The sequence below is a fragment of the Pteropus alecto genome, unplaced genomic scaffold (assembly GCF_000325575.1).
Source record: "Pteropus alecto unplaced genomic scaffold, ASM32557v1 scaffold113, whole genome shotgun sequence".
Taxonomy (NCBI): Eukaryota; Metazoa; Chordata; class Mammalia; order Chiroptera; family Pteropodidae; genus Pteropus; species Pteropus alecto.
Genome location: NW_006433949.1, coordinates 6,926,127 through 6,935,547, shown reverse-complemented (window position 1 = coordinate 6,935,547; position 9,421 = coordinate 6,926,127). Strand labels below are relative to the sequence as shown.

The window sequence follows — 9,421 nt, the reverse complement described above, 5'->3', positions numbered from 1 at the left end:
TCCAGGTTGCCGGTTGCTAGATCAGCCCATGGTGCCACGGTGTACAGTGATAAGCTGTGGATCTTTGCTGGTTACGATGGCAATGCCAGGTAGGTGGTAACCCAGTGTGTGCACCCTGCTTCTGAGCGGCCCAGTGTACTAAGGTGGAGTGGGCCTTTCTGGCATGGGAGGGCTCAGGCCGGGAGTTTCTCAGGAGGGTGGGTGTGTGAACAGGTGATGGGGGAAGAGGAAGGTGGACGGGATAGGGGTGAGGGCCACTGAGTGGAGCTGCCACTTAACCCCCACAGTGGTCAGAAGGACTGACACCTCTGAGATCCCTTCTGGGGCATGTCTGTGCAGCTGTCAATGGTGTTTAAGTCTCCAGAGCAAGTAGCTAGATGTCAGGGGGTGGGGGAGGTGGCCCTTGAATTGCTGTGACCCTGAGGAGCTGAGTGAGCAGATGAGTGGAAGCAGCATGGCTCAGAACCCCCGTCCTCGCCTTCGGAGGGTGACAGGGTTCTTGCTGACATCACAGGCATCTTCCTCCTTGTTGTGGCAAATTGGCTTTGCTGTATTTTTCTGTTTACAAAAATAGCATGTGCTTACTCCCCAAAACTTCAGCATTATAGAAACCCCAGACAATGCAGTTTCTGTGAAGTTCTCTCCTAGCCCTGGGGATCAGCTGAGTGGCGGACCCTCTTCCCTGCCCTAGGTATTGGGAATGAGGCCCTTCTTCCCAGCTAGCTAGGTGGGGGCCTGCAACACCAAGGACTCAGTGCCATGCCCACCCCCCTGACTGAAGCACCTGCCTCATGTTACTCGAGTCTCCTGGCCAGAGTCCCACCTAATGCATTGTTCTTCCCTGGAGCCATCCCTCCTGGCCAGGCTCAGGCCCACTCTGACAATTGGCTCCATCCATGGGCATCCTGACCCCTCTGTCCTTATTAAGGTTGAATGACATGTGGACCATTGGTCTCCAGGACCGGGAGCTCATGTGCTGGGAGGAGGTGAGGAGCTAGGGTGCTGGGTTGGGATTCGGGGGGGCGGTGCAGGGAGGTGAGGGCCTTGGGAGGCTGGAGTGGGAGACCAGAGGGGCTTGGGGACTGAGGTGGGTTGGGGTAGAAGCTGCTCTGCTCCCCTTGCCAAAGCCCAGCCTTGTCCTTGGCCTTGCCCTCCCCGCTGACCTGCCCGGCCTTCACGACCAATTCTAGTGGCAGTTACCTAGCGACTTAAGGCTCTGTGGTTTGGATGGCATCCTGTCACAGGTGACCAATGCAGTTGGGATATAACCCACCCTTATCTGAATATAGCGAGGGCAGCATGCCACCCACCGGCCCGCTCACTGCCATTTCCAGGCCAGCTGTCTGATAGCTCTACTGTCTTTCCCCAGGTGGTTTCTTTCCCCTGTAGTGAAGATTTTAGCCCCCATTTAGGAAGGTGTGCTGCAAAAAGTTAAGTTGTTCTGCAAAAAATAATCTATGAACTCTCATTCACAAAAGGAACTTCAGGAATAGAAACAGTCCCAGCGCAGCAGCGTAAGCGCAGGTGTGTGTGCCGGGTCCTGTGAGGGCCCCGGGCTGAGCTGCCTCCCCCCACCCGCAGGTGGCCCAGAGCGGCGAGATCCCACCATCCTGCTGCAACTTCCCAGTGGCCGTGTGTCGGGACAAGATGTTTGTGTTCTCAGGGCAGAGTGGAGCCAAGATTACCAACAATCTCTTCCAGTTTGAATTCAAGGACAAGACGTGAGTGCCCTGGTGTTGGGGCCCTCAGCCGGTGCCCCACGCCTGCGTCTGGAGCCATCCTTGTGAGCTTCCACACATAGCAGGGCCTACAGCTATCCTTCCCGGAGCAGGGATATGCGGTGCCTTATACAGATTGGGCCAGATACCCCCTGAAGGCCCCTCAGGTGTGGCTACAGCTCAGCAAGATGGGGCCTGGGTGGCCTCCCTCTTTGTCCAGGTGAAGGATGCCCCCACCCTGTGAAAGGCATGGTCAGTGCCACCAGTAACAGATGTGGCTGGCTCAGATCTCATAGGATGGCAGAAGACCGGAGGGGTGTGTGGGCCCTCAGAGCTTCCAGCCTATGCTGTCCTTGACTGTTGGGCACCCCTTGATCCCTGTGATGGGGACCGAGGCCTGGAGGTGGCATGGGCCAGGCATTGGCTCTGCGAGTGAGTGGAGGAGGGGGAACATGGAATTTCGGCTACAGGTCAGGGAGGCTCGGGGGGAACTTGGAGCTGCCCTGGAGGCCAGTGTGTTGGCTGAGAAGGAGGAAGACTAGGCATTTGGGCAGGGGAAACCTTGATGATGCCTGCCTAGCTCTCCTGTCCTGGGTGGCCAGGCCTGAGAGGAGAACCATACTGCACACAGTCTCTCTGCTACACCCTGGCCTTGGCCCTCAGGGAAGTGGGCAGCGCAGACAGCTCAGAGCAGGCAGGAGCAGACCTGGAGAGGTGAGGGACATGGGGAGAGGTCAGGTATGCATGGATTTGGGGTGGGGTTGGGGCAGACATGCAGGCTCTGGCCAGATGGACAGGTGGCTGATCTGCAAGGGGGTGTTCAAGGAGGTGTCAGTATTGAGGGAAGACACAGGGCTTGAGGGGTGCCTAGGAGTATGGGGGCACCTGTGGATCAGGCTGAGGAAGGTACATCTAGAGGGCAGAAGGCTGCAGGATGAGGGGCCCAGGCCGGAGCTGGGGGCAGAGCTGCAGCTCGGAGTGAAGGGGTTGGGGTAGGAAGAAAACCAGGGAAAATGTGGCCCCCAGCAGCAGCTAGGATGGCTGTTGGGAGACCCTGGTGACCCTGTAGGGTGGAGCTAGTGTGGTGCCACTTTCCTCACAGGCCAGCCCCACTCCAGCCCCCAGGCAGCCTCTGGCTCAGATTCATGCTTACCCTTTTGTTCCCCCACACAAAGAGGTGGGCAGAGCTGGTGCCAGAGTGAAATGGGGCAAGGGACACTGGGCACACACACTACAGGCCCTCCCTCAGCCTGGGCTGGTCTTCCGGGGGCCAGAGGGCACTTCCCAGCCTAGGCATGTGGTGGGGGCGGTCCTCAGAGCCCAGATGGAGGTCACAGGGGAGCAGGAGCCTCTGTGTGGCACTGGTTCCCTGTTATGTGTCCCAAGGTGGACTCGCATCCCCACTGAGCACCTGCTCCGGGGATCACCACCACCCCCGCAGCGGCGCTACGGGCACACCATGGTGGCCTTTGACCGCCACCTCTATGTGTTTGGGGGCGCGGCAGACAACACACTGCCCAATGAGTTGCACTGCTATGACGTGGACTTCCAGACCTGGGAGGTTGTCCAGCCCAGTTCAGACAGCGAGGTGAGCACAGCCAGCTGCTGGTGAGGGGACCCAGGGCCCGTGGTCTGGAGGGAGGGCTCCTGACCCACCTGCTCCCACCTCCTCCCCACCTCCTCACAGCCTTGGGGGACTCCTGGAGCTTCAGCCAGCCAGCAGGAGCCAGGCCAGGATGCCCTCAGCCCTGGTTGCCTGCCCCGGCCTGACCCTGGGCCCTCGGCCCCTCTCCCTGTTCTCCATCTTGTAGCCTACAGGCTCGTAACATTCTACTGTCCACCATGTGTGCACCTTGCTGAGGACATTCTTCTGGCTCCCCTGCTCAGCTGTGCTACAAGCACCCTCATCCTGTGGCTCTTCCCCCACACCTGTGCCAACAGCGCTTTAGGCAGGGACAGCAGGCAGACTCTGGTGCCTCTCTGGTGCCTCCCTGGCCCACGCATCCTCATATCTCCCCATCAGGTTGGCGGGGCCGAGGTGCCAGAGCGGGCAGCTGCTTCTGAGGAGGCGACTGCCCTGGCTTCTGAGGAGCGAGGTGGCTTCAAGAAGTCCCGAGATGTGTTTGGCCTGGACTTCGGCACCACCACTGCCAAGCAGCCTTCCACGCCTGCCTCAGAGGTGAGGGCTGGCGCCCTAGTTACCACTCCCTGAAGCTGGGCCTATCATCGGTCTCTCTCAAAAATGGGGAGACTGAGGCTCAAAGGGATACTTGTCAGGGTCACACAGTAAGTGAGTTGAAGGCCAGGAGACCGCATCCTACTGCCAGACCATGTCAGTGCAGCACAAGAGACTGAGTTCCTGCTCTTGTCTGGTCCGTGGGTCATGGGCCTATCCTGCCTACTCACCTACATACCTGCCTTGTGCCTGTGGCTGTGCCTAGGACCTGCTCTGGCCCCTCCAAGTCCTGTAGTACCACATCCTTGTCCACAGCCTGGCCCACTCCAGGCCTCAGCCAGCCCTCTGTGGAGACTCCCCGCCCTGTCCCATCCTAATGACTTGTCCCCCTCTCTACCCAGCTGCCCAGTGGGAGGCTCTTCCATGCAGCTGCTGTGATCTCGGATGCCATGTACATCTTCGGTGGCACTGTGGACAACAACATCCGCAGTGGGGAGATGTACAGGTTCCAGGTGAGGCTCACGGGCCTGCAGAGCAGGTGGCTACCCCTTGGGCTGATTCTGCAGTGGGGCTAGCCAAGGCAGATGGGCCCTGATGATGGAAACTGAGACCCAGTCCGTGGGGGAAGGGCTTGTCCAAGGGTGTCCAGAGCTGGGGCTGCACCTGGTGGGATGGCAGCCTTTCTGAGGAGTTTGGCAGCTGGGGTGGGGACTCTAGGCTGAGGCAATCAGGAACCTCAGTACAGTGTGGGGGGCTCACAGTAAAGCCAAAGGAGGCCTGGGAGCTGCCTGGGTCAATGGAGGGAGCTGGGCTGAGCTGAGCTTGGCACTGGGACCTCAAGGGCACTCATGGCCTGGAGGGGGCAGAGCCAGAGCCGACAGTGGCAACACTGGGGTCTCCTCTTGCAGTTCTCCTGTTATCCCAAGTGCACGCTACATGAAGACTATGGGAGGCTGTGGGAGAGCCGCCAGTTCTGCGATGTGGAATTTGTGCTAGGCGAGGTGGGTGCCCTCCCTGTGCCCAGCTCCGCCCACTGTGTGGATGTGTGGGGGCTTTGAGCCCAGAGGCACACTGGCTGTCTACTGGTACCTGGAGTCCCCAGGCCCCTGCCTTGTCTGGCTGGGTCTCTGTCCCCTGGGGTAGGGATATTTTGTCTTTCCACCAAGGCATTGTTCTTGCTGCAGAAGGAAGAGTGTGTGCAGGGCCACGTGGCCATTGTCACAGCACGAAGCCGCTGGCTTCGCAGGAAGATCGTGCAGGCACGGGAGCGACTGGCCCAGGTGAGATGCTGCCCCACCTGGCCCCACCTGGGCAGCAGCATCTGTGGGGTGCCCTTGAACTCCCCTTTTCCTCCCCACAGAAACTGGAGGAGGAGGCAGCTCCGGCTTCTAGGGAGGCCCCTGCTGTGGCTGTAGGCGGGGCCCGACCACCCATGCTGCATGTCGCCATCCGAGAGGCGGAGGCCCGGCCCTTCGAGGTGCTCATGCAATTCCTCTACACCGACAAGATCAAATACCCGAGAAAAGGTCTGTCTGGTCTGGGGCGGAAGGGGAACAGGGTGGGGTGCGGGTAGCCCTCCTTGCAGGTGGGCAGCCCGAGGCTCAGAGGCCGCGATTCCCTGTGACTGCTTGTGTGTGGCTCGGTTGTAGTTGCTGTCCGTTGGCCCTGACCCACAATTATCCATGGAGGGAGCCCTGGGCCCTGTCCTCCACTCCCTGCCCTTGGTCACTGAGGCTAAAGGAGCTCTTGGGCGCAGGCCATGTGGAGGATGTGCTGCTCATCATGGACGTGTACAAGTTGGCACTGAGCTTCCAGCTATGCCGCCTAGAGCAGCTGTGTCGGCAGTACATCGAGGCCTCCGTGGACCTGCAGAACGTGCTGGTCGTGTGTGAGAGCGCTGCCAGGCTACAACTGAGCCAGCTCAAGGTACGCTACCCTGCCCACTGATGCAAGCCCCTTGTCTGGTCTGGTGCCCTGTTGGGGCTGAGGCCTGACCCCACCTACCTGCCCGGCCTGTCTGTCCCAGGAGCACTGCCTGAACTTCGTGGTGAAGGAGTCCCACTTCAACCAGGTAATCATGATGAAGGAGTTCGAGCGCCTCTCGTCCCCACTGATTGTGGAGATCGTCCGTCGGAAGCAGCAGCCACCACCCCGTGCCCCCTCAGACCAGCCTGTGGACATCGGTAGGGAGCTTGGTCCCTTCCTTACCAGTGTCCAGCCAGAATGGCATTCATGTTGGTGAAGACTTGGGAGCCATGGACGCATCTGCCAGGCCCTCAGGCAGGGCGTGGGTGCAGGGGAGACCCCAGAGTGCTTCCCGGGCACAGGGACAGGGGCAGACAGGGAGGCAGTTTAGGGTTAGTAAAAGGAAGAATGCCTGACCCATGGGACTTTCCATAGTGGGCCATGCGCCTGTGGGTAGGGAACCTCCTGAGCATGTTTCTGGAGGTGACAGGGCACCTCTCGTGCGGGTGCCTGCCCTGACTGACATCCGGTCTGAGGGCTTCAGAGGTGAGCAATGTTCTCACTTTGGTCGCAGTGAGTAGTTACTGAGCTTCTCTTCTAGGCACACCCACATCTGGGGTCCAGTGAGGGTGAGCACAGCCTGCACACCTCAGATGCTCCCAGTGCCTCCTTGTCCCCACCTAGCCTAGGAAGGGATGTCATAGGCTCCTTCATCCTTGATTCTCCTTGGGGCCTGTACTGCCCCTGACCACTGGCTCCAGGTGACACACAGCAGGCAAACAGGGTGTGCCAAGCCCAGAGGAGGTCTAAGTGGGCTGAGAAGATAAGACTGGGGGATGGGTAGGCCTGAGGGTCATGTTTGGGGCCGAGGGGAGAAGAGGACAGGGCCTGGTAGTACCTCAAAGGCCACAATGAGGCCTCTGGCCTGGGGGAGGTTCATTCAGGGTGGAAAATGGGTGGATGTGCAGGAGGCAGTGCCCTGAGGCCTGAGTCAGAAGCAGCCCTCCATCTCAGAGTCTCCTGGAGGTAGGGGCACCTACTCAGGGTCCCTCCATGCCCCCTACCCCCAGGCACATCTCTGATCCAGGACATGAAGGCGTACCTAGAGGGGGCTGGCGCGGAGTTCTGTGACATCACGCTGCTGCTGGATGGGCACCCTCGGCCAGCCCACAAGGCCATCCTGGCTGCCCGCTCCAGGTGAGTGGGGTACGGCTGCAAGGCTGGGCGGGGCCCAGGCACTGGCTGTATCTGTTGAGAGCCAGGCCTCTGCTTCCCCTGTCTGTAGCTACTTTGAGGCCATGTTCCGGTCCTTTATGCCCGAGGATGGGCAGGTAAACATCTCCATTGGGGAGATGGTACCTAGCAGGCAAGCCTTCGAATCTATGCTGCGCTACATCTACTATGGCGAGGTCAACATGCCACCCGAAGATTCGCTGCATCCTTTCCCCTGAGGGTGCTCCCGGGTCATCACTGGGGGCCCCATCGCCCACCTTGGGCAGCTTTGGGACCCAACTGGCCAGTAGTCTTGACTGGGAAATTTCTGGAGGCCTTTCTAGTGCTGCCTGGTATTCTCCCAGAGTTCTCTGAAGCACTTGGTCAGCTAGCATGGAGGGGTTTGCAGCCAGGAAGGACGGGTGGGTTCTTGACTCTCACACCTGCTTGGAATAAGGAGTCGGTCATCGCTGTGTGACGGGCAAACAGATGGACATGGAGTGATTCCTGGTCATGGCACTTCAGTTGGGATCTGAACATAGGGTGCAAGGATGCCCTTCAGGGCTCTGGGAGGCTGTGGATGGTTCTGCAAATATGCATATGGGTCTTTTCTTGGAGAGAGGATTCTGTCGTATTCTTTGGATCTCGAGGAGGGAGGCCTTTGAACCCTAAGTGGTTTGGAGCCCGTGTAGAGATCAAGTCAGTGACCTGCCTGGATTGGAGTGGTTTCCCTGGTTCTGAGCAGCTGCAGTCTCTGCCCCCGGCATGTGGAGGCTCTGGATGTACCCTCCTCATGGAGCAGGGTGGTGGGTGGGAGAACGGCTCCTTTGTCAGCAGCTCCTTAACCAGCCTGCTGTAGCTACCTGTTCGCGGCCCCCTACTACTATGGCTTTTACAACAACCGGCTGCAGGCCTACTGCAAGCAGAACCTGGAGATGAACGTGACGGTGCAGAACGTGCTGCAGGTAGTGCGCCTGGTGCCCGCTGGCCTCCCTTCACTCAAGCGGGTGGGTGAGAGGGTGAGACAATACCCTAAGGAACCTGCCATTTCAGATCCTGGAGGCAGCTGACAAGACACAGGCGTTGGACATGAAGCGACACTGCCTGCACATCATCGTGCACCAGTTCACCAAGGTCAGGGCTCTCCTGGCCCAGCGTTCGTTGCCCACTCCTCATATTCAGGACCCACTCTCCCTTGGCATCAGCCTTGGTCAGTTGGGGTGGGGGAGGTATCTGGAATCTGGCTGTCTTCTGTAGCTGTGGGCCCTGGGGATAACCAAGCAGAGCTACCCACCCACTGGCCATGCCTCGCCCCGTGTTTGGAGCCTACCAGGCTCTCATGTGAATCCGGTTCCATCTGTTCTGGCCTTTGGTCACCTCCTGCAGGTCTCCAAGCTACCCACGCTGCGATCACTGAGCCAGCAGCTGCTGCTTGACATCATAGACTCCCTGGCCTCTCACATCTCCGACAAGCAGTGTGCAGAGTTGGGCGCTGACATCTAAAGGCCAGGCAGTGCCAGCCCATGCGTGGAGAATGACCATGCCTGCCCTGCCCCCCGTAAAGACTCTGCTGCCTACCCTCAGGCCTGTGACGGAGTGGTCAGACCTGCTGGCTGAGGGGCAGGGTGCTGAGCCTCAGAAGGAGCTGAGGGGATATCAGAAGTACATCGAGGCCTCCATGGCCCTGCAGAACATGCTGGTCGTGGGGAGCTCCAAATGCTCCATTTTACGGTTAAAGACACAGCCCACAGAAAGTGGACGGTGAAGCAGAACCCCTGGCTAGCACTCTCTTCTGGGGTGGAGGGCTGGTGGAAATCTAGAGTTCAGTGAAGAGGACCCAGCAGGAGGCAGAGGTCCTGGCTAGCGCCCCAGTGGTGGGAAAAGCCCACCAGGGAACAGGCTTTGGGCCCCCCGCCCGGCAGAGACCCAGCGTGGCTTGTGGGTCTGGCCACTGTGACATGTTGCAAAGGATTCTCTAATGTGGGGGCCACACAGTATTCACTCACCCTTGTGAAGATCCATGTAAGGGACCCCTCCTGTCACCTGGAGCTTGCAGTGGACAATAGTGATGGGCAAATGGAGTCTGACTCAATATGAATTTTGGTGCCCTTCAAGATGAATTTTTGGGTGTGAAGGGCTCTGAGGTTAGCTCCCAGCTCACAGGGTCAATCACTTTGGACTACGCCTGGATTCCAGAGGGGCTGCAGGATCACATGTGCCTGTATGAATCTTGGGGCTCTGGGGCTGTGCCAAGGAGAAGGCAGCAAAGATGTCTCCCAGGTCCCTGTCTGTCCCTATTTATTGTCATAGACATGTCTCTATTAAAGCTATTGCAGTGGTAGCTACTACA

General features: G+C 59.1%; 1 protein-coding gene across 2 annotated transcripts in view; it reads left to right on the top strand.

Annotated features, from left to right (window-relative positions):
• LZTR1 (leucine zipper like transcription regulator 1) overlaps positions 1 to 9,421 on the top strand; it is a 15,892-nt gene extending 6,471 nt beyond the window's left edge. The window contains exons 6-21 of one of the 2 annotated variants that reach the window (XM_015586856.2): positions 6 to 89; positions 929 to 986; positions 1,582 to 1,721; positions 3,105 to 3,306; positions 3,742 to 3,897; positions 4,296 to 4,406; positions 4,803 to 4,895; positions 5,079 to 5,174; positions 5,255 to 5,420; positions 5,651 to 5,820; positions 5,921 to 6,077; positions 6,930 to 7,056; positions 7,145 to 7,294; positions 7,931 to 8,036; positions 8,125 to 8,281; positions 8,458 to 9,421. In XM_015586856.2, the coding sequence (XP_015442342.1) occupies positions 6 to 89; positions 929 to 986; positions 1,582 to 1,721; positions 3,105 to 3,306; positions 3,742 to 3,897; positions 4,296 to 4,406; positions 4,803 to 4,895; positions 5,079 to 5,174; positions 5,255 to 5,420; positions 5,651 to 5,820; positions 5,921 to 6,077; positions 6,930 to 7,056; positions 7,145 to 7,294; positions 7,931 to 8,036; positions 8,125 to 8,281; positions 8,458 to 8,507 (2,023 nt within the window). In that variant the 3' untranslated portion in view covers positions 8,508 to 9,421. The remainder of the gene's footprint in view (positions 1 to 5; positions 90 to 928; positions 987 to 1,581; positions 1,722 to 3,104; positions 3,307 to 3,741; positions 3,898 to 4,295; positions 4,407 to 4,802; positions 4,896 to 5,078; positions 5,175 to 5,254; positions 5,421 to 5,650; positions 5,821 to 5,920; positions 6,078 to 6,929; positions 7,057 to 7,144; positions 7,295 to 7,930; positions 8,037 to 8,124; positions 8,282 to 8,457) is intronic. The other variant, XM_006908645.3, reaches the window with a different exon arrangement.